The following is a 24,552-nucleotide window of genomic DNA, read 5'->3' as shown; positions in this document are numbered from 1 at the left end:
GAGCATTCATAATAATTAAATGTATTAAACCTGGCAAATGGGTGGATCCTTAATGCTGCCTGAACTGTGCTGATAGCTGGTGTGTAGCAGGTAGTGACTTTTTGGCATTTCTGAGCTGAAGGCAGCTTAGAGCAATTTCCCCAAAAGTCATTTTGACATCTGGTGTAAGTTTCAGTGAATATTTACTTTGGACATTAATGCTTTTTCTGCTGGTCCCAGATTCAACATGTCCACCCCACTATAATACTTTTGATTAAATATATGTTTTCAAGCTATCAAGGAGGAACTAAAGTTGGCTCTTATTTGTTTGTCTGTGCTTATGTCAATTGTTTTTGGCACAGAATACAAAAGAGGCTGTGGTGGGCCATGAGCTTTGACTGGATAAAGTGTTGTTCTTCATCTACTGCTCGTGTACGCTGTTTTTAGTGTAGTGGTGTGTTTTTCCTAATAATTTATTGCTCTGTCACTTGACTCACAGGTTACCTGATTTTAGAGCACACAAACATAGAGGTTGGATCCTTTACTATTTTAGCTAGTTTATCTTGGGGAGCAGGATGCTGCTGGTGGTGGTGAGATTGGGTTGGGAGTAGAGGGGTGAGCCCTGTCCCTTCAGTTCTCTGGAAAGTATGTTCTAAGAATATGCGGAGTACAGGGTGTTACAAAACACACATGCAACCAATAAACTTGCAGCTGAGGCCAGGGATGATGGGTGACTTGAGGTCAACACTGTGCAGGGAGACTTTTGCCTGCTGGCCCTTGCTGTGCCTGTCTTTGGTCTGTGCCAGCATCAGCGCAGTCATCCATGAACTCACTTTTTCCCTTGAGAAGAAGGAATTGTTTTGAACAGATACATTATGAATACACCACTATTATTCTTCCTCTGGTAGAGTTAATTTTGGCACTTAGTACTAGCATCTTGCATCTAGGACTGCCATAAAATGATTTTGTTCCATGAGATGCCCAGTGATGGATGTTTGTGGCAGCCTTCAAAGCTGCAATGCAAGCCTGGCAGGATGGTTAGGACAAGGAAAATAGATGGTTAAATTGTGTTAGCTAACAGGTTTGTTATTTGAAATGTCAGTGTTCAAGTGGGTCCAGTTTTTGAAAAGGTACTTTCCAAGATATGTGTATGAAGGGAAAGTCTAACAAGGTCTAAATGCTTGAGTTTAATTTCCCCACCCCCCTTTAAAGTAAATCTGATCTGTAACAAGGTAAATGTCACTCAGCTAGATCCTGGCAATTCGTGTGAAAACAAAGTAACAGAATCTGCACCCATCCAGCTATTCAGTACTTGCACAGATGAAATAGATCTAGACATGTTAAATATTCTGAGGGTTTGGATTGAGCTGAAACTTTATTACTGCCTAGACAGTGCAGTTTTCTGGAAAGACCTCATGGACCAGGAATTAAAAATCTGCAACTAACTCCTCTTTTCTAGGGTTTAAAAATGAAAGACAAACAGAATATTTGAGTGGGATTGCATTTTGGGGTGGGTACAGGGCTTGTTGCCATGCTGGCGTGTTGCCATGCTGGCGTGTTGCTGATACCACCTCTGTTGCACTCTTATCAAATTTGTAATGCTAATAATAAAACCAAAACCTTATGGAAAAAGTGGACTGGGTCATAGATGGTTTCTAAACACACACATACAGACAGACCCAAAGTATCTAGACTTCTGCTCATCCCCATCCCACAACCTTCTCTGGCTTACTGTTGTTTTGAGTTTAGTGTGGTAACAGAACCCCCTCAAGAAATTGCAGTATCTATTAAAAGTAGATACTGTTAGGTAGCTTTGAGGAGATTTTCAATGTATAAGAGGTTCCTCAGTAGTCTTAACACTCACCTTACACCTTTTTGTACGTTGAGAAAAGAGGAATTGCTTGAGACATCTGATTTGTGCAGTTTAAATGGGCTTGTTGAAGTCAGTAGTTTCTGACTTCAGAGTCTGAAGGCCATGGCTACCAAAAAACATTGGTTGGGTTTGTTTGGCATCTGACCGTAGTGTGAAGATAAGCGTTTGTTGAAAGTTTTCAAACTGTGGAGGGCTGAGTGCTTTGGTAGTTACAAAACCTCACTTGCTTTGACAACAATAATGTGTTGAAGGCTGAGTGCTTAGTGAAGGGTTTCCATAATGTGCAACGTGGTACTTTTTTTTCCAAGAGATTTCTCTGACCTCAGTAGCATCCCTGCTGATTTCACCCCAAATGAATTGGTGTTTCCATGTTGCATTTTTCAAATTCACTCTGGTTTGTTTTTAAGAAGGTGTGACTTATTTTTCTTGCAATGATCTTGGGGAAGAACACCAGTTTATGCCAGTGATGAGATAAAGCATGCAATACCCCGAAGAGAGTAAGTTTTACCGTTAGCGGGGAAATCTTAAACACAGTGTGTTTTGGCAAATGTAACCCTGCTATGAATACTGTTCCCAAAGATCTTTGCAAATATTGGGAGGATGATAAGCTACTGAGGAAGAAACTGAGTAACACATGAGCAAAAATCTGGTCATCACAAGATTCAAACATGTCTTAGGCAGAGGGCTCATAAGCATTGAAATACCTACTGTAGGGTTTTTAAACAGTCCCATGTTGTTTTCCAATTAACATCTGAGAGTGACTGATTATCACAAATTGCTGCTTTCCATCTTGAAACCAATCTCTGTATAAAATACTGCAGAAGTCTGCAAATAGTTGAATCTTTGTCAAGCTGTGTAGTTAAACAAGCTAAAGAGAAAACAATGCCTATTGCCCTGAACGGTGGTTGTGTAAGGCCTCAAAAAAAATTAGTTGTGGATTTTTATTTACCTTTTTTTTTAAACAGCCATCACAGCTGGAATGTAACATAGAGCTGCCATCAACTTGTTTAATGGGAGGGGATGTCTTAGCTTCCAAGTGGAGTTAGGCTTCCCAGTATTTAATTGCTGCAACTGTTGTATGGATGGTATGCCTTCAGAAAGAGGTGAGGCTTACCCAAATAGATGTCCTTTTTCATGGTTATGTTTTGTTTGGTTTGGTTTCCTTTACAAACAAAACAGCTGTGGAGCAAGTGCAATGTGGTATTTACAGCTTACAAAGTCGAGCAAGTTGATGAAAGCTTTCAGTCCGTGCATCTTCAGCCATGCAGTTGCTGCTAAGCTGGTTCTTGATGGGTAGCAGTAATGAAGACAGTCATCAGCCGTTGTTACCCTAATCTTCTAACACAGTTGCCTTGGCTGGGGAAGCCTAGATGAAAGAGTCCTCAACACCAGTGAAGGAAGTGTGTGCTGAAAAAAAAAAGTTAAAAAATTTAGAAATCTGTATTAAAGCATTTAATCGTGAGTGGGTGTCCCCCCCAAAAAAAACCAACCACCTTAGGAAGTGTTTTTCACATGCTCTGTAAGCTTAAGTACACTCTGTTTTCTGTTCTAGGGTGACACACGACTCCTTCAGCTCCCCAAAACAAGCATGTTGGATGCGGTATCAGATTATGGTGGCAGTGACTGTGAAGCTAGCCTAGGTCTGGTCACCACATTGCCCTTGCTTCTTCCTGTGAACTAGGGTGGGACTTAAACCAGGAGCATTTCAGTAATTTGTCACTCTAATTTTGCAAAATGTAAATACTTGTAAATATCCTGATACGTTATTTGCTGTGTTGACGGCTGGAGGGAAGGCTGTATATAAACTCTCGATTCCCTTTCATTTACAGCAGTGTCTGTTCTACACTTAATGCCACATAATTATTCCAAAATAGATGTTTTCTCCTAATTGCTTTATTTTACAAACTGTCAGAAATACTACAAAACACAGTTTCAAGTTGCAGAATTAGAAATCCTGTTGTGTTGTTAGGCTTTTTAAGCTTTTTGTTTGTTAGTGGGGTGGGTTTTGTTGTTGTTTTAATGTTTGAGGTTTGGTTTGGGGGCTTTTTTTGTTCAGGTACGTTCATCGAGTCATGCAGTTTCTAATCTAATTTAGGCAGAGTTAATCAAGGGGAAAAATGTAAAAAGCTAGAGAAGAATGAATGGAGAACTCGGAAATTACTTTGTCCGCTCCTGACAGGCATGTTCATTTCATTATAATGCAACTTCAGAGTGTTTTGTGTAGTCACATTTAAGAAAATTGCAGTCTAGGAAACTGTAATACAAAGGAAAACATGAACTGATGTGTGCTTAAGTAAAGGCATTAGCTGAGACAAGTCCTCTCTGCTTCCAGTACCTGTCTGGTTAAAGCATGTCAGTACAAGTAGCATCTTTAAGTAACCCGGTTAGGAATCGGCAAAAAGCTTATGCTCTGTTCTGCCAACTGACTTACAGTGCTAAACATTGCAGCACTGAACATCTTAGAGCTTTACAGTGATGTTTCAGCATTTATTTACCTGTGTCAGGTAAACAGTGAAACAACTGTTTTAGAATAGATGAGTTCTGTTGCAACTCTTGATGAACTGAAGTTTGAAACAAGCCTCAAACTTCTCTTTTTTTCAGGTGTTGCCTTCCTGCTACTAAATACAGACAATGAAATCATAGTGATTGACCTAATTCACAATTTGTGATTTCCTTGTGGAGCAAGAAACAATTCAGCTTACATAATTTGTTTTAAAGTATCATTTTTCTTTGTACAGTTAAGAGAAAATGGGTTTTACTGGTAAAAATGTAAATGCTTGATCTAGGATTTAGTTTAGTGACAAAAAAAATTACAAGAAGCAGGTTAAACTGTTGTTGCTGAGGTAAAAATAGAAAGCTACAGTTGGAAGAAAAGAAGTGACTCACTAAGCAGTATGGTGATGGCAAAATAGGATGTCAGCCAAAACACAGGAAGCAAGATGGGAACACCCAGATCAGTTTAACAGTTCTACGCTCTGAGTAGTAGTTTCTGACATTATTGCAGGAAACTTAAGCTTTAAATGAATTTAAACTGGATTGTATTTCTGTACTTATTAAGCTGTTTGAACCTAAATAAGTTTTAGTAAAATGTGAACTGTATGGGTTTTCTTTCCCAGCCTGGTTTTAAGGCCAGTCTCTTTTAGGTAACTTTATTTACAGTTAAAGCTGCCTCATAGCTCTGGATACTGTGACAGGTGCCCAAACAGAAGCATGTGGTAGATAGACAGTGATGCACACATACCAGGGGAGTTCTTGCAGTGCTGCACTCTGGAGTGCAGCTGATGGCACTGATTGGTACTGATTGATTTTTGTTGTTCTGGAGTGGCTTCATCAGCTGCTCTGGAGCTGTCTTGATTTTTAAACACCCCCACCACCACCACCTCTAGTTATAAGATGGTGTGCTTTGTTTTGTTTTAATTTTGTACCTAAAGTGGCATAACACAAAAGCAAATTAATCTCTTCCTATTCTCCTATACAAAACTAAGTAGATGCAGCAGGTTTTTTTATAGCTTATGCTTTATTTTCTTTGAATAGCAGGTATGCATCGGTCCTACTCTAAGTTTCCTTTGCTGTCCTTATAGCTGAACTGCTTTGATAGTGGTTTGGTTTGATACCGTGGAAAAAGTAAAGAGGCAGCAAGAGTAAGATGAGGTACTGTGCTGCTCTCCTCATGTTTTCATAGTGGCTGTTCCTGGGCTCAAAGATCTTGAACCCAAGAATCTGACAAGGGTTAGTGTGTGGGTGAAAAACCTGTATTGGGAGTATTCCAAAGATAACATGACCAGTTCATTGCATTTGCTTGAAAGTAAGTAAACTTAACTACTACCTTGTTTCTTGAAGCAAGTAGACCAGCTTATTACTTTAACTCTTGATAGCTTAAATTATACTTAAACTCTTAATATTACCAGCCTTTTGAGGTGTGTGACTTCAGATATAATTACAAGTCTGTAATATGCAGACATAACATGAGTGCTCATTCAGAGAATCATGAATTTGGGGGGGTTCAAGAGCAGTTTTCTTTTGAAGTGAAGCACAACATGGAATTAGTTAACTGAAGCATCTGTAGGTGTTTCTAATTCCAGAAGAAAAGCTGTTAGTCAAATATTTACATTGTGTTTCATTTCCTTTACAGTAGTTTCTTGAATCCTTGCCTTACTCTTAAAATATGGGACTACCTCTAGCCTACTTCTTCAAATAGTAAGATAATAAAACTTGCTCAGAGTTGACTGTTTTGGGGGGAAGGGCCAGAGAGCTTTTGCTGTAATGTTTTAAAATGGAGAGTGATGCCTTTGCTAGGAGGTGATGCATTCTGAATGCTCACAGTGCAGTCACAAGTACTTAATATTTGTAATCTTTAATAAAAATGGTAGCACATGAAGGAAGCAGAGGTGGGCAGCCATGCCACAGTGCCTACTGGACAGCTGGAGTGGGACAGGAGTGGAGCTTGACTCAGATGAGAATCTAAACAGCCAACACCATGCACTCCATATTTTGGTTTGTTGCTTATTGTGTTTCAATTAACAAGTGAAACAGAAATATGATTAAATAGGTGGCCTTCAAAATCTATTCTGGATTTCAGACAGATTCTCTAGGGAAGGACTGGACTGTTACAGACCATATTTAAAGGCAATTATTAGTGTTTTTATGGACTCGGTGAGGAAGTAGCCCTCCGAATCAGCAAAGGTCAGAACTAATGGATATCTCAAGTTGAACAAATATGTTTTTCTCTGAAGAAAGGTACTTAATGAAAATGACCTCTCCTCCAGAGGAGGACAAGTTTGAGAGATACTTGTGGTGTCCAGTGCAACGTGAAAGCTGCTACTATAAAATAACTATGGACTGAGAGAGATGTCAGTTGTATCACTTCCTGGTCATGATAGCAACTCTGGTTGGGCTGACCACTGTCTCATTGTCCCCAGGCCCTTGGAGTCCAGTGGGTCATGTGATACCAAATGGCTTTGTTTCCTGTTTTAGCCTAGAAAATAGATTAAATGTTCTTCTAATACACATTTCAGGAAAACATTGTCTGCAATTGCTACAGAAAATACTGTGATAGGAAAGGGAAGGGAGTTGGTCCAGGTGAGCGTGGCCTGACTGGGAAAGGAGTCAAGGGAGCACAACTGGATGAACTGAAGTTTTGAGAGTCTTTGGGTTACAGCTGAGTGGATTTGTGACTTGCTAGTGGCACATACCTAACTTTCATACATGCGTTAGGATGTGAGCCAATTTAACTTTTTAGGGTGGTTCAGAGCTACTCTTTATTCCAGTGCTTCAGTGGTTGTGCATATGTGTAGTTCACGGGAAAGGACAAGGACTTGAAGACTTGTTTTGAACTCTCTGGTTAAGTGGGCTTTGCTGTTTGGCCAAATGATGCAGAAAGTTGGTATATGCAGAAGACAAAATGGTATGCATTCAAGTTTCAGTTCTCCAATATTCTATTTTTTGGTTTATGTATAGTGGCTTCACTTTACACTTATATTCTTCTCTATTTCTCTCCTAGAGTAGTCTGACATCTGGTGCTAACTCTTGTGGCAGCCTGGTCAATCAACTTCAGTTTCAGTGTACTGATTGCAGGGTTGTAGTGCCTTGTTACTTTATTTCCTATGTACTTGTGTCAACTAATTGCATTTTTTGCAATTTTGAGGGAGATTAAAACCCAAGTTCTGCTGGGATGCATACTTTATACTATACACTTGCATGTTCCATTGCTAGGAATAAAGCAGAATAATAATAATGATATTTGTATGGTTAGATTGTGTTGAGGTTATTCTATGCACAGTATACGATGCCTTAAACAGGGCTGATTCATACACAAAAGCAGACAGTTGCAACACATGCACAGTAGGACTTTTTTTAACCTAACACTGAGTTTGCTGTTTCTATAAATGTCTTTCCACTCTTGTCCTCAATTACATCAACTTGCATCATCTGTGCCTGTTGTATAGGAACAATTACCAGGCTTCTCAATGTTTGGAGGTTTTTTCCCTTTATGAAAACACTTAGTTGCTAGATTATGTAGAAATCTACTGAAGGTAAAATAAGTCAATGTGACACATGAACTTTGTAGAGAAGTTTGTGAGGTGTGTTGGGTTTTTTCAGTTGAAAAAAATAAATAAATTGCAGAGTGCCTTATTTTGTAGGTGACTCATCACTGCTTAAGTGTCTTGTCCTCTCTGTTATTTGCCACTCCTTTAATCTTCCCTGTACTCTTTATTAGTCATTTTCTGCCATCTGTCAGATGAATGACCATTTTAACTCGTGCCAGATGATTTAATATATCCTTCACGTGCCATATGGGGTCCTCCAAGGTAATTCATCCTTTGGTTTTCTTCTGCCTGAGGGCGAGCATTGGGCCAGATGCATAGTCCTGGCAGCACTCTGTTCTTCTAGGGCCGGCAGTTCCTTTCTGGTCAGGGTGCTCTCCAGGTGTCACATGGATGCCTGTTTTGGAAGAGCTCCTTCCTTGTTGCTTTCCCAGAGGATGGAGACACTGGATTATGCTGGTTGTGGCAGTACAGCATCTGACATCTTTTCATGGATGTGTGTAGGCAGACATAGCATGCATGGTGAGGGTCAGGAGTGCCGTGCCACTGACAATGTGTGGGTGCACAATGGGGAGAGGGTCCTGCTTATATCTTCTCCTTGCCACCCAAAGAAGCTGTTTAACTGCATTTCTTTAAAAAGGAGGGCAAAACCAGTCAGTAAAGATGAGGGCTGCAAGCTTCTGTGCAGTAACCTGGGTTCCCTGGCAATGGGCTCATTTTCCTTATTTACTTTAAGTTCCTCAAGGTAGGCTGTAAGTGCTGGGCTCCATGGAGTACAAGCCTGGGCTAGGCAAATATGAACATGCAAAAGCTACTTTTTACACACTTTACAACTGCAATTTGCATATGCATGTAATGGCACATTTAATTAGAGCTTTTATTTCATGCATCCTTTCTTGTATGGACCTCTCAAGTCTGTCTTGCTATGTTTGCCAAATGCTCTGCTATTAGGAAATGAAGACAAAAATTACTTCTGAGTTATTTTTTTCCAAGTGGAGGGGTATTTTATGCATGGTAATCAAAACATGAATAGCAACTAACTCTCCCTGTGGCAGTTTTCATTTTTATGGATGACAGAGCATTTAAGCTAAAATTGTCAAGGTGTCATGGGCTTTTGTTCCCCTAAAGCATAAAAATAAAGGTAAAGAAATTCTGGCAGCCTTGCATCCACCTGTTGTTCTTTGCTGCTCTCAGAATAGACTTTGAAGTGGATGTACTTTAGCTTTCTTGGAAAAGAGATTTTTCTGTAACCTCTTCAGTAACTGAATGGTTTTGAAACTGTTTCTAAGCAGAGAGGGGAGTGACATGATCTGCTTGTACTTGATTCTATTTGAATGCTGTATGACATCCTCGTGATGAGGGAGGAGGATGAGAATGGTGCTCTACAAAATGCCAGAAAATCAGGGGACTGGTGCATCCTACCTCATCAGGAACTGAATGTACCAGCATGATTTATAAAGAGCAATGCCAGCTGCTGCTTCATCTGTGGAGACTTGTTGAGTTTTAATTCTCTGTACAAGTTTACACTGACCGTGGTAGAAAACAATGAACACTCTGTATGTTCCTTGAGAACCTTCCCTATGTGTTAATGGTAACTAAATATGGACCTTTCAAGTAAGCCTTGTTCTCAGCAGGAAGGACTTGCAATAAAAATCATGAAGAACATTGTGTCCTGCTTTTTCTAATAACAGTAAACACTTCTTGTTTTTTTCTTAATCAATTTTAGATCTATTTTATGATGTGTTTTGACTTCTGTCATGTCGAACTAATGATGCCAAGTCATAGTCCCACAAGAGCTCAGCAAACTCTTTTCTACTTAAGAAGCTCTGATCCAGCTGTGGCTCACAACATAGTTGTTTCTCAGTACTATTGAAATCTAGGGCATTGACCAGTTGCTGTGTGAAGTTTTCTTGGGGGTATTCCTAATTTAGTTTGCTTGTAGTGACAACATTATGAGATGGAGACAGTTGGTTTGTAGTGGTACAGTAACTTGGGCCTTGTGGGAAGTGCAAGCAATCTAATCACAGAATGTGTACACAGAGTGTGTAGCTCGTTTTAAGTATAATTGAAAAGAACTGGCTGGGTTAGGCAGCCATTGGAAGCTTGTTGCACAGCAGATGTATTTTTTTTTTCTTCTTTTTGAAATGACAGATGCTTTGGATGAATACTTTGAGTATGAAGCTGAGGAGTTCCTTGTCTCCTTGGCCTTGTTGATTACTGAAGGTCGAACACCTGAGTATTCAATCAAGGGAAGAACGGAGGGCTTTCATTGCCCACCAGCACAATCAAGTCAGCCACCAACAACTAAGCATGAATGCAGTGACAAACTGGCTCAGGTATGATAGTACTCATTTAATTTAAGTGTTGGGGCTTGCATCCTTGCTACCATCATTAAAGTCAGCTGAGAACCCCTTGGCAGATTCACAGTTAAGCATGAAAAACAATTTCTGCTTTCTGTCAGTCCTGGGTGTGTAATTCAGTATCATACTAATAATAGATCTGTCCTTAAAATGAGAGATCATTAAGCCTTTCATCCCTGAACATGAAATTCTGTAGAACTACCTGAATGCAGTGCCTATTTGAGTCTTTATTATGCAAATAGAGAGCACTATACTTAGCATTCCTGCTCTGGGTTTGGGGTTGGTTTTTTGTCATGTTGGGTTTTTTTGGTTGGTTTTGGGGTTTTTTTTTTGTGTTTTTTTCCCCTGAGAAAATGTAGCTTGACTTGCCTAAATTCTTGCTTTTCCAGGTATTCTTGAAAAGTTCATGACCCAAAAACCATGAGCACATCATTAACTAGCTAGTCTACTTGGGAGTAAGGTTTGAGCATCTCTCAAGTTAAAGTTCCTAAGTATTGTGTGAAGTTAAGTTGTTATTCATGCAGAAATTAACCCACTCCAAGACACAGAATTTATAAAGATACTGCTTGAGTGTGTCTATCCAAGTGGATGACTTGTGGAGAGAGAAATACAAGGTAGTGAAGGATTGGGGAAATGTATTTTTATGAGCTCTTTTAATTGTCTACAGAAGTTGCTCAGGCAGCAGCTGTAAAGGATTTGTTAATTATTTTTCATTTAATAGCTCTAGAATCTTATCTCTGATTTGGTGAAATCTAGTAGATGGAATTTGACCCTTTTCCAGTACTTTGGAACATGTTTTTAAAGCAGATTTAAATCTGGCTTGTGTGTGTTGACATGTTTTCTTGCCCTCAGTGTCGTCAAGCCAGGCGAACCAGATCTGAGGTTATGCTACTGTGGAAGAACAATATTCCAATCATGGTAGAAGTTATGCTACTTCCAGACTGTTGCTATAGCGATGAAGGGCCCACCACTGAGGGGAATGATTTAAATGATCCTGCAATCAAACAAGATGCATTGCTGTTAGAAAGGTGGATTTTGGAGCCAGTTCCTCGACAGTAAGTCTGATAGTAGAATTAGCTGGTAGTTTCCAGTACCTTGCCACATTGAAGTCCTTAAAGTAATTGGTGAGTGGTTTTGAACTGGTTCTTTGCTATGAAAACCATTTACCAGTGACACCTAAGAATCTTTTAGTCTTTCTGTACTTGTGCTTTCTGCAGTGCACTGCAGAGTCTGAAATGCTCCTTTCTGCAAACTGCCACGTTTATACATTATTATGTTACATTTTAAAAATGATGTGGGTAAAACCAAATCAGATTCTAATCCCAAATCTTTAAGGAGTTTCATTGCTTTTCTTGATGCAGCTGTGTTTTACTTTCAGAATGCAAATGGCCTAGTTATGATAGTGTTATATTCTTACCAACATTCCTGTGTTAATGCCTTGTAGGAGCGGAGACCGATTCATTGAAGAAAAGACCTTGTTACTGGCTGTTCGCTCCTTCGTTTTCTTCTCTCAGCTAAGTGCGTGGCTGAGTGTTTCACATGGTGCTGTTCCCCGAAACATTCTGTACAGGTATGTCTGGGATGGAACCAAATTTGTTTGCTCTTCGAAGGTGGTTGCAACTTTTCTTGAAACCGTTCTTCCTTCCTGTTTTCCTGTGTGCTTTCAGAAGGTGCCAGGTTGTTGGCCCAATACTTGGACGGCTGTCTAAGGCTCATACATTTTGCAAAGTAGAGCAGTTGCTGCTGTCTCTAGTGCTTTTTCATAGACGTTTGAGTTAGGAACTAGATAATTAAAGACTCCTCCTCAAATGACTCTAAATGCCCTTCTGTGTTGTTTCAGGGTGAGCGCTGCAGATGTGGACTTGCAATGGACATTCTCCCAGACACCAACTGAGCATGTCTTTCCTGTTCCTAATGTTTCTCACAATGTGGCCTTGAGAGTTAGTGTCCAGTCCTTGCCCAGACAATCGAACTACCCAGTTTTGACCTGTAGTATTCACACCAACCTTAGCTACTACGAAAAGCGAATGCAAGAACGTAAGTTACATCAGCACAGCGATTCCAGTGCGGCACAGCAATGCAGGACCTCCAGTCCACAGCGCTTCTGTGGGAAACAGACATGGACAATGACACCTGAAGGCATGCTTAATGGAAAAAAGACATCTGAATTTACTACATCTATCAGAAATTTAAAACTTTATCCATCTGCCAGACTTGGATCTGACTTTGGGGCATCTCAGTCTAAAGTTCAGTGCTATAATGCTACAGCAGACAAGATGGCACAATCTCATGAAACACCTGTCAGAACTTTTAAATCCTTTTCTCTAGTTGATTCCCGTGTTTCGAATAGTCATTGCTCTCATCAGCCCATAGCAGAAACCAATCCTTTGATAGGCTCTTTACTTAAAGAGCGACAAGAAGTCATTGCAAGGATTGCTCAGCACTTGATTCACTGTGATCCAGCTACTTCACCAGTTGTTGCTGGACGTCCATACAACACACAGGAAAACAGCTCAGCTACACCAAAAGCTTTTCGAAGTACTTACGAAGATGAAAACTTGCCAAGGAAAGTCAAGGAAGCCTCACCTGTTTCTACTGCCAGCTTAGACAATGCAATACAAGAAGATGGTTGTGAAGGCAAGACTCGAGCAAGACCAGAGATCACAGTGCTCAATGCCCGGGTTCCAGTGAACCACTGTAGCCGTCCATCAACAGGAGAGGGTAATCCCCTGATCGATTCTCTGCTCCAGGAGCGGCAGGAGGTAATAGCAAGGATTGCCCAGCACTTGATTCATTGTGACCCAGCTACTTCTCATGTTGCTGGGCATCCATTCAAAGTGCATGAGACTAATCCAGTTACTTCAAAAATTTTCCAAAGTACATATGAAGATGAAAATTTGCTGAAGAAAGGCAAGGAACCATCTTCTGTTTCTTTTGCTAAATCTGATTTTTCCCAGTTAGAAGACAGCAGTAAATTAAGGACAAGGACACCTGATACTCCTATCAGTCCTTCTAGGTTGGATGGAGAACTGAAGACTTCTCTGAAACTCCAAGCGAGAAGGAAATTGGTTTTAGCAAAACCCAGCGAGGCTGTCCAAAATACATTTCATCAGACTTCAAATAAAACTTCCCATGTATTTGCTAACATTCACAAATCATCATCATCATCATCATGTATTAAAGAAAACAAATCTGAATTGCCAGATAAATTGGAAAAAATGCATTCTGGTTATGCACAAAAAGACCAGGTAATTAACAGAGTTAAACAGTATTCAAATTTCAGCAGCATTGATGAACAGATTTGCACAAATAAACTTAAAGAAAGAACAATGGTTAGTGAGAACAACAGTATGGACAGTTTGAACAAGATACAGACAGATAAATGCAGAATACTTGAAGGTACAAAAAAAGCAACTGTGATGCAGATATCTGACTCTTTGCACAAAAATGAGCTCAAGTGTTTGGATAAAGACTCAAAACCCCTAAATATTTATGAGCAAAATACTCAGCTTATTAGTATTGAAAATTATTTAAATAAAGACCATGACAGTTTCAAAAACAAGACCAAACAAGATAAAATGAAAACTGCACATGATGAGAACGAAGACCCAATAGGCCTTGAATTCCAAAGCACTTCTCAGAAGAAGCTTCCAGAAGATGGCGTAGTTAAATGTGAGCGGCTGAAGAACCCAGATATACAGGTAAATACATAGAGGAAAAGACCAATTCCTATAGCTGCTCTTAATCAGGTGGCTTGTACCTTATGTCTGCCAAGGACCAATATGAAGAGGAATTTGGTTCTGATTTCGTAGGAAGCAGCATGTTACTATTGAGTACCCTCAGTTTAGGAAAGATGTTGACTTGCTGGAATGTGTCCAGAGGAGGGCCACAAAGCTGGTGAGGGGTTTGGAGCACAACCCCTATGAGGAGAGGCTGAGGGAGCTGGGGTTGCTTAGCCTGGAGAAGAGGAGGCTCAGGGAAGACCTTATTGCTCTCTACAACTGCCTGAAGGGAGGTTGTAGCCAGGTGGGGGTTGGTCTCATTTCCCAGGCAACCAGCACCAGAACAAGAGGACACAGTCTCAAGCTGTGCCAGGGGAGGTTTAGGCTGGATGTTAGGAAGAAAATCTTCATAGAGAGTGTGATTTGCTATTTGAATGGGCTGCCCAGGGAGGTGGTGGAGTCACCATTGCTGAAGGTGTCTAGGAGGAGACTTGATTGGGTGCTTGGTGCCATGGTTTAGTTGATTAGATAGTGTTGGATGATAGGTTGGACACAATGATCCAAAGGTCTCTCCCAACCTATTCTATTCTATTGACATACTGGTCTGAAGTAACTTCTGGCTGGTAGTGCCTCCCCCATACCTTCTTCATTCTAAGTTTAACACTGAAAAGAACGTTGTCTTGTTCTGCTCCTGATGATGACATCATGAACAACAGTTTCCATGGGCAGTTGGGCATCCTGTCTTTTGTAAAAATAGAGCAGTGTCTGAATATAGTATGAGATCTTTAACAAGCAGTCTGTGTGAATGTAGACTGAGTCAGGTGGAATTTATACTGAATATTTCATAGTATGCTAGTGTGATGCAGATCCACCTGGTTTAGAAGTCTTCTCCATGACAAGGAGCAAGGCATGATCATGATAGGTCATTTTATCCTACTGATATCTTGAGTAAATTTGTTTTGCTGACAGAAAGCACCCCCTCTAAAACACACAAATGTATGGCGGAAACATAATTTTCGATCCTTGGATGGAACTTCCACTAAGGCCTTTCATCCCAGAACTGGATTGCCTCTGCTCTCAAGTCCTGTAAGTTGTTGTTGAAACGATAACTTGTCCTTTAAATGAGAAAGGAAGTGTTTTGTTGTTTTAATACCCATGTATTATGTAGGTAAAGTGTGTGAGTGCTTATTTTCAGTGTGTCAGAGTGAAAATTCAAGTGGAAATTTGAGAGTTAATACTAAAATGAAGTTCAACAGTCGTTCTGAAAAAGAAAATACTAAAGAGGTAGTTGTTGAGATACTATCAAGATTAACAAAAGGTGACACTAGAATGTTCTATGGCAAAAAAAAATATGCTTCAGTGCTATTTTAGAGGACAAAAGAAAGCATTTTGAAGATTAGTGTTTTAAGTGTAAGCTAACTGATTTTGTCATTTAAGAGTTCTTGTGTGAGTTATTAATACCTCATTGCCTATTATTCCAACGCTCTTGTTTCTGTGAGTGGTTTGTACCACACATTCTTCAGCAATCGGAGGTGTCACTGAATGACTAAGTGATGCAAAGCTGCTCTGAGAAGACAAAGGCACTAGGGAAGCGTTGCGGTTCTTGGTAGGCTGTTGGCAGTTTTAAAGAAAAAGGCAGTCCCAATTAAAAGTACTGAAGCAGTGATGTTCTGTAATCAGCACATGATATGCTTTGTTCTTCAGGGCTTGTAAAGGCTGTCATATTTTTCAGGGAACTTGGATGGAAATTGTTACAGCCTGTTTATTAGTAATGTTCTGAACGGTTCCAAAGAGACCTCAGCCTTTGGAATGAGTTTTTATTTAAGCAATTAGTTTTAGCCACAGTTCACAGTCATCTTGTTACTAATTTTAGAATTTTCTTCATTAAGTTTTGAATGTTTAGGACTTAAGTCAGTTCTGCTCTTTTTTTACACTTTTGTGATGTCAAAAGTTCCTGGCAAACTTTTGCTTACTTGGCAAAATTGTCTTTGCTAGAGGTAATTCTCAAATTATCTTTTGCTCTTGAGGTTCCTCAGAGGAAAACACAATCTGGTTGCTTTGATCTGGATTCATCACTGCTGCAGTTAAAATATTTATCTGCAAGAAGGTATGCTTGATTTACCAGAAACATGGAAGAATTTTTGGGGGACATAAAATGTATGCAACAGAGCATGGCAGCAAAGACAAAAAATGAGTGCCTTTCAAAAGAATCTTTTATTTTGAAATAAGGCTTGGCAGCCTAATTGCCCCAGAAGTCTTCAAGTTAGCACAGCTCTGGAACCTAATCATGGTATGAGAGCTGCTGCTGGCAATGAACTCTGCCCCTTGTGTGATAGTAGGTATGCTGTAAGATACATGTGAATTTTCAACCCAAAAAGATAGTAATTGTCAGTGGTCCTTCAAATCAGTGTTATTTTTGTGTCATGCTTTGTTCTTAGAGTTGAATGGGTTAAACGTTTTGCATAAACCTGTTCAGAGGTGTATTAATACAGATAACCTAAACAGCTTTTAGTGTGGTAGTTTGATGTTGGAAGTGTTAGGATATGAGACAAAAATACCTCCTAACAGAGGTAATGAACAACCTAAACTTTTTATTGTCTTTACCCCTTGTAATGTAAAACTTGTGAAAGTATTTTTTTTCCAGTTAACTAGAAAATGTTTTGCTAAAGTATTAACAGGCAATGTTCAACTGTTACTTCTTTAGGACAGCATTTTGTATTGCAATAAGTAAATGATTGTTTCTAGAGCTGTTCATACCCAGAAGACAAAAGCATGTGTGTTTATCCTTTGTATTTATTCTGTCTTTTTTTTAATAGCCCACAACAATGTATAAATGGAGAAAGTGACCCAGAAAGTCATGGGAAACCATTTCTAAGTTCTAGTGCTCCACCAGTAACGAGTCTTAGCCTTCTGGGAAACTTTGAGGTATTGCATATTCTCTAGGATTCTTGTGGTATTCTTCTGTAGTGCTTTTAAAAGTGCACTACTGTGAATAATTTAATTTACAATGTAAAAGTTTATAATTGTACAAAATTTGTTTTACTTTCCAATTGTAAAGGCCCATATTTCATACCTCAGACATCTTCTGTCTCAGAGATTCGAATACAGTGATTTGCTTATAACCTTTATTCTCCACTATGGTCAAGTTAGGATGTGTTCTGCTGACTGAAATGAGATTTAGCAACCTGCAATTGTTCAAGTTTGCAATGTGCATACCTAGAAAAAAGGATTTACATTTTCACTCTTAAAGTCTACTTAACATGCCTCAAAAAGCTGTGTTGCATCACTACAGTAAACGTGTTTGAAGTGTAGCCTCCAGGTTTTCACTTCATGTAGCATACTAGATACCACCAATGAATAGCTGATGCATTAATGAGTGTTTGTGAAAGATGAAGTGAATAGGTTGAGGGAAGTTACAGATTCTAGATCTTATTTTTTTTTCCCTAGACAGCATATGTCAAGGAAAGTCATGCAGAGGTCCTGCTGTGGTAAAATTCTGAGGTTTTGCATCAGTAAGATGGAGGCAGGAATTGGATGGCACTTTCTCTTAAAGCTATTACCATGTTGATGAATATTCTGCTGTTCATCATCATTTTTGCCTCAGTGTTGGTTGTTTGGTTTGGGTTTTTTTTTTGTCTGTTTTTATTTGGTTGGTTTTTGGTAGGTCACTTAAGTTCCTACATAAACTGATTTCCTTGTTTGCTGGTTAGTTTTGCTGTCTTTCCTTTGAGGTGTCCCCATCCAAAGCTATGTGTGTTTTCTTTGTTCAGGAGTCTGTCCTGAATTTTCGCTTAGACCCGCTTGGCGTTGTGGAGGGTTTCACAGCAGAAGTGGGAGCAAGTGGAGTCTTTTGTCCCACGCACATGACTCTGCCAGTTGAAGTGTCATTCTACAGCGTTTCAGATGATAATGCACCTTCTCCTTACATGGTAAGTGTGTGGTTGGATTTATTTTAAATGAATTCTAATAGGTGGAGGTAAAGAACAAGAGCCTGGTGACTAGAGGGTTCAGGGAAGTAGGGATTTGCAGGGACCTGGGTTATTTTCAACTGTTGATGATGGAGTTGTCTTGCTCTTCTTCCTTTCTCTACATGGTGTTTTTCTTCCTAATGTTCTGGCCCACCATCCAACTGTGCTCTCATCTTGGGATACTGAATGTATTTGTCTCCCTTCACACTGGGAATGATCAACCCGCACTATCTCTTGTTATCCACCTAACTTAAAATAGGCAGTGAGGCAATAGCTGTACTGAACAGGATCTGTTTTGTTATCCCAGCAAGCAGCTGCCCTGGGCAACTAACCACTCTGCCAGCAAGTGGCTTAGGTGCAGGCAAGGTACAGTTGCTGAAGATGACCTTACTCAAAAGCTGTTCAGCCCGTTCTTTTAAAGCAAAGATTGCTTGAGCTAGCATAATGTGCAGCTGTATGGTTCACCCTGACATGGTGTTTGTGTTCTCAGTATCTGTGTGCTAATTGTGTTCCACATTTCTTCAATGTCAGTGCAGGTTTTGGAATGTCTAAAGTGCTTCCTCATAAAAAGCAAAAGATGTCTTGTGTGCTAGCATTGAATCAGAGGGCTGGAGTTGTTCTAAATGCCTGCTAAGGAACCTCAGTGCTATGTGGGTGACAGATCTAATGTTTAGAGGCTTTTATAGGTGTTGTGTCTATTTAAAATATGGTAAATTGTTTAAACATGTAAGCATTGGATACTTGGTTGTCTGAATACTTGCATTTCAAATTCATTGCATTTATCATATTTCTGAATTCTGAAATGGCTTTGCAAATTAAGTTTGGGTAATAGTGTTTAAACTTGTGCGTGTCTCCCTTGGACCACTGCAAAGAAGTGTTGGTTTGCTTTCATCTTTCTAGGTAATTTCATGTGATTTTCCAGAAGGTGAAGGGATTCTGATGTTAAAGTAGCATTGCTTATTTTCCTAGCTGGCTTTCATTGTTTCAGGGTTTCCCACATGCCCCAAACATGGTAATATGGCTGTGAGTCTCCCAGGATTAATAAACATTTGTGCTTCTATTGTCAGAAACACTCTCTTTCTGTTTGTATAGCTGGTTTCTCTGATGCTTTAGTTGTTCATTTGAGATTCTCTTTTTGTGAAGTCAAGTTCAGTGGGGTACGAGAGTTGTGTACTGCAGGTTAATCAAACCTATGCTCTTAGGAAGTACCTGAAGGATGGTCTCAGCAGTGCTACAGTGCCCTGTGGGACGCTTGAGTGCTGTGTGGATCAACAGCTGGGACAAAAGATGTCATCATTACCAAAGTTTGGATTAGAATGAAAGGTTAAGTGCATCTGCTGCCTTTGAAAAGCAGAACTTAGTTCTGTGAGATATGGAGTAGTATTTGTGCGTTTATAGTTGATGTAAAAACACAGAGGGCATCAATCTTACACTTCAACATCAAGCTGCTTTGAAAAGAAAGCTCTACTTCACCATAGCTCTGTGACTGCAGAGAAGAAGATAGCCCTCCTTGCACAGCTTTTAACGGTCAGCCAAAGTATCTGTAAGGCCCCTACTGCTGACTTTTAACTGCATCTTAAGCACACTGCCTTTCTACTTATACTTTTTATACATGACTGCTTTTTGAATAAATAAAATTACAGGAATAGAATGTCTGGATTTGTTTGTGTATCTCCTTGTGAACTGAATGTGTGTCCTTTTTTGTCCCTTTCTTTTCTAGGGTGTAATTACTTTAGAGTCCCTTGGTAAAAGGGGTTATCGGGTACCGCCTTCAGGAACAATACAAGTGGTACGTACTCAACAGATACAGGTGCCTTGAAACCACTAATATCAAGAAAGTCATGCAGAGGAGATGAGGTTATTGGAGATTAGCATGAAGCTAGCAGTGGAAATGTGCATCTCTGTAGGTACTGTAGTGATTCAAAGTAGAAATCTGTATAACTTGCTGGTTAAAAAAAAAGACTTGCAACCTTTGTGCTATGAAGAGACCTGAAAACAGTTACTGAAAATCCAGAATTGCTGGGGACACTGTGGCTTTGAGGGAGTAATTAAGTCACAGTCCAAATTAAGAAATCCTCCTAAAAGGATTAAGATTCAGATGCATCTAAATTTTGTAACATTTTGACAAACCTTTTTTTTTTTTTTTTTTTGTAATAAAATCAGAAAGTAGATCACAGTCATTGCTTAGAACTAACAGCCTACCACTTTTAAAGCCCCCAGTCCAGGATACCACATGGGTAATTTAGGTTTCAAAGCTGAGCCCACTACTGTGCTTCCTGTGAGCAGTGTGTGTCCAGAAAAATGTAGACAAAAAACTGACTGGAAAAATAAACAAAAAAATGGGGATGCTGATTAGCCCAGTAGCAGTAGTCTCATACTAGTGTTTCATTGAGATTTAAGTTGTGTTGGGAATTGCTAGTAGCTGAAGGGTTGAAAACCTGCACAATGTTTCTATATAAACATTGATGCATAGCACCTGAACAGAGTGCCTAGAGGTTGGTGACTCTTTTGGCAGGTGGAGTTGGTTTTCTTCTTAAATTTGTCATCTCTGAAGAGTATTGTACTGAACTGGTTGTCTTTTCAGACCTTATTTAACCCTAATAAAACTGTGGTGAAGATGTTTGTGGTGATCTATGACTTGAGAGAAATGCCAGCTAATCATCAAACATTCCTACGGCAAAGAACTTTCTCTGTTCCTGTGAGACGAGAAATCAAGAGAACTGTCAACAAAGAAAACAGTCACCAGACTGAAGAACGGCTACTACGCTACCTCATACATCTGAGGTAAGCTCCTTGGAATTGAAAAAGAAGAATAAACCACAATAAACCCCAAACCCAAAACAAAAACCACAAAAAGCAAGTACTTGCCAACATTTGTCTCCTGATAAATCTCATCCAGCCTTTCTGTGTACGGGCTCATTTTTCAAAAGAGAAGGCTGTGCAGGTTTGAGGCCAGACAGATCCTCTGTGGCCCCTGAAAGGGACGAAAGAGTGACACTGACACTAATGGATTGCAAAAGGGATGGAAAGTTTAAATGGAAAGCAGTAAGTGTTTTACAGAAGCTACAAAGCACAGTGAGAGAAGAATCCCAAATCATAGAGAGTCCCCTGTAGCACACCCAAAAGCCTCCCAACACTTCCCTTCTCCTCACCTGAGGGTATACCCAAAACCCCCAGGGCTCTTTGTTGTTCTCTGACCCATCCCGACTGCTAGGTTAGTCTCAGGCTGGCCAGGTCTGAGACTGCCCCCCACCTTCTCCTCCTGGTATTAGGTCTAGACAGGCTTAAGAGGCCTTGAGATACTCCCCCACCATTACCTGATAGGGAGCATCTCCCACCAGAGCAGAGAGGGAAGAAAGAGGAAGAGAATGACTTTGCAGATGGAATTATAGGGTGCAGGATTTATGGGTATGAAATACACTGTTCCCTGTGTCCACCTTACTGAGTTGGACACTCGGGGACACCGGAGGTATAACTTACGTGGCAGTCCAGGAAGCACCCAGCCTAAACTGCCACAAAGTCTTCTAACTTAGTCTTCTAACTTAGTCTTCTAACTTAGTCTTCTAACTTAGTCTTCTAACTTAGTCTTCTAACTTAGTCTTCTAACTTAGTCTTCTAACTTAGTCTTCTAACTTAGTCTTCTAACTTAGTCTTCTAACTTAGTCTTCTAACTTAGTCTTCTAACTTAGTCTTCAAGCTAGACAACAGAAAAAGAAAAGCTAATAAATAATTTGGGTTCTACTTGGGAGAATCAAATTTAAAGTATGAAGCTCTTCTTTGGCATTGAAGTATTTTAATACCGTCATAGAGCTTAATTCTTAGCAAGAGAGATTTAGTTCTGGCTAGATCAATGTTACTTTTTTGAGGATACAGGAAATACTGAGTGGGGATATTACATGGGAAAAAGCAAAAACTTTTAGGTGTGCAGTTAGAGAAGGTGCCCAGTGTTCTACACACATGCCTCTCCACCAGGAAAGCTTGTAATGTGATCAGTAAGTACAGTGTTTAGTGGTAAAAATGTAAGTACCTGTTTCATGATGCAATAGCACTGATAATGCCTTTCACTGTATGAAATATTCACACAGTCTTCCTTAAATGATTTACAAAGCACTGCCTGAAACCAGATACTGCATTACTGCTTTCAAGATATTCTGGAGACTGCAGTTTGAAACAAAGGAGGAGTAATGGATGCACTCTGGCCTTCTGCAGTTTGCAGGCTTTTTCCTGCACTATTGTAGTAAACCAACCACATACCTGCAGACCCAGTGCTTTTATTGCAGCACTTGGAAACCCAATAGTGACTGATGTTCTGAAGCAAGCAAGCAGAACAAAATCGAATCTCTTACACTTTTCTGTGTAACTTACTATAGAATTGCCAGAATTACTTCTGGTACATACTGTTTTCCATATTTAGTATCATTGACCTAGCACACTTTTGAAACACAACTTTGTCTAGGGCAATGATTCCAAGCCAAGTTTTGCCATTAAATGAAAGTTGACAGTCATAAAAAATGTGTTTGTTTACTGGAGTGTGAATATAGCATCATGATGAAGCTGTTCAACTGTGGTTTTATTCTGAATTTTAGCTTGGATTGAAATTCATCCTTTCAGGCTGCACTAAATTGCCACGTCTAACTTAGTCACTTTCCAAAAATTTTATTCTTGAGCAAATTCTGAAAAAGGATGTGTAGCCCAAACAAAAGGCTCTGTTCACTTGTGATGTGGAGCTAACTGATGCAAAGGAAACTGGGAACAGGCATCAGCTGCAGAGCTGTGCAAAAATCTATGACTGGATCTGCTTATAGGATGAAGAGGAGTAGATTTCTGTCCCCTTGCAGTTTGTTCTTTAATGTAGTTGGTAAATTTGTTGCAGACAGACCCAGTAATTACTTCTGTTTGAAGGCAAACCTGCTTTCCTCTCTGTCAGCTATTATAGCTAGGAGTCTTCTTTCATGAGCTTCCTAATTCTGATACCTGCTGAGAGACAAAGGTACCCGTTTTGATGCTTGTAGTTTTGAAATATCTTATATGAAAGCCTTAAAATTTTTAAATATTAGTTTTTTGGGTAGTTAATCAAGTTGGCTTAGAGCAGCCTTTCAGTTTTAGTTGCAGGAGTTGAAAACAAGCATCTTAATCTTACATGTGCAAATTTTGCTGAAAAAAATCAAATGAAGTCTCCACCAGTGAGCTGCATTGTGGTCGGATTTGGTTGTGAGGCTTTAATCACAGGTGTCAGCACTCACATTATGAAAGCTTCTTTTCAAGTGGTAATTCAGCAAGAATGCTTGCATAGGTCTGGAACTTAACATTGGAGGCCAGACTTTCTGCAACACTCTGCTAAAGTTTCAGATTTATTGTATGTGCAGTTTTGTGGTTTTGAGATACTATTCGATACACCATTAGACTGTTTTTGTACCCACAGACATATTCTCTATGTTATTGAGATATAGAATGTAGCTTGCATGGCCAGCAGAGCCTTATTCACTCCAAGAAAATCGGAGTTGTACTTGCAGTTCAAGAAACTACTTAATGATGCTTTGGGGATGTTCTTTGTTGTTGTTGTTGTTGCATGCGAAGCAATGGTTTTTGTATTGGAACTTAAACTATAGGAGCACAAGAGCTGAGTCCAGCTCTGCTCACACCTTGTATTGGGAGCATGATGACCACTGGTTTCTAGCTTACATTTTGGCACCCCCTACAAAAAGCAACGAAGCATTTCACCTGTCCACAGCTCAGCATTTTTCAGCTTTTCAAACTTTAGTCAAGGGCTTCAGCTGCTGACGTGTTGCCTCTTTTAATTGCATCGAACATAATTGTTGTTGCTGAAGGCTTGGTGGAGGGCAAGGGCGAGCCTGAAACAGATTGTTTTAAGAAGTGATTCCTCAGGGTGTTGAGAAACTTAAAAAAAATGCTTTCCTAATGTGGCATGCAAGACATGCAAGGTAGGAGCTGCAGATGCCTGCTATTACTGATTTACTAGTTCCTTTTGAATCTTTCTGATCTCTCAACAATTTTTTTTCCTGATCTAAAAACTTTGTGTGCTTGTCACTAATGATTTTGCTTACAGATTTCATAGATTGTGTTGCATAGACTTTTCCACTTGCAAAACAGGTCTTGCTACATGTGGTTTTGTGATCGCCCTGCTATATTCTGTTTCTGTGTCTTACTCTGTTCTTGGTGAATTTTGGTGATCTGTAAAATGTCTATAGGCTGTTTGTGCTTGTATTTGTCATTCTTCAGCAGTGTTTATCACTTCTTTCCTCTGCCAGGCTTTCTAGCTCATCTGATACTTGTGTGTTTAAGCCTTCCTGTATTTGTCTATTGTTACTGTTCCCAGGACACCATCTGTCAGAGGCTTCTGTTGGGTATTCCTTGATTCCTTTACATAACTAGTGGAGCTGCCACAGCTCTGGAGCCAGTCCCATGCAGGCTGCTCCATCACCATCCCACAAGGGTGTACGTAATGGTTGTCTCTTGATTTATTCCAGTGTATTTTCATGTATGAAAGGCAACACTTTAAACCCTGATTACTATGATAAACGTTTCTCAAAGTAAAATTCCTCTGGTGATGGAAGCAGAGATGAGAAGAATCCCTTGAACTCTGCT

At 39.8% G+C, this 24,552-nt stretch overlaps 1 protein-coding gene across 3 annotated transcripts in view; it reads left to right on the top strand.

Annotated features, from left to right (window-relative positions):
- Positions 1–24,552, top strand: part of ATOSA (atos homolog A) — a 48,853-nt gene that overhangs the window by 18,689 nt on the left and 5,612 nt on the right. For 2 of the 3 annotated variants that reach the window (XM_068143862.1, XM_068143864.1), the window contains exons 2-11: positions 10,048–10,232; positions 11,109–11,311; positions 11,701–11,826; positions 12,097–13,957; positions 14,948–15,064; positions 16,006–16,085; positions 16,795–16,903; positions 17,749–17,907; positions 19,667–19,735; positions 20,531–20,730. In XM_068143862.1, the coding sequence (XP_067999963.1) occupies positions 10,048–10,232; positions 11,109–11,311; positions 11,701–11,826; positions 12,097–13,957; positions 14,948–15,064; positions 16,006–16,085; positions 16,795–16,903; positions 17,749–17,907; positions 19,667–19,735; positions 20,531–20,730 (3,109 nt within the window). Of the gene's footprint in view, positions 1–10,047; positions 10,233–10,645; positions 10,871–11,108; positions 11,312–11,700; positions 11,827–12,096; positions 13,958–14,947; positions 15,065–16,005; positions 16,086–16,794; positions 16,904–17,748; positions 17,908–19,666; positions 19,736–20,530; positions 20,731–24,552 lie in introns of those variants that run through there. The other variant, XM_068143863.1, reaches the window with a different exon arrangement.

This window comes from Melanerpes formicivorus, unplaced genomic scaffold, assembly GCF_026170545.1.
Source record: "Melanerpes formicivorus ecotype bairdi unplaced genomic scaffold, bMelFor1.0.p_v2 SCAF_10, whole genome shotgun sequence".
Classification (NCBI taxonomy): domain Eukaryota; kingdom Metazoa; phylum Chordata; class Aves; order Piciformes; family Picidae; genus Melanerpes; species Melanerpes formicivorus.
Note: the sequence above shows the minus strand (reverse complement) of the source record. Positions and strands in the feature narration are given on the sequence as shown.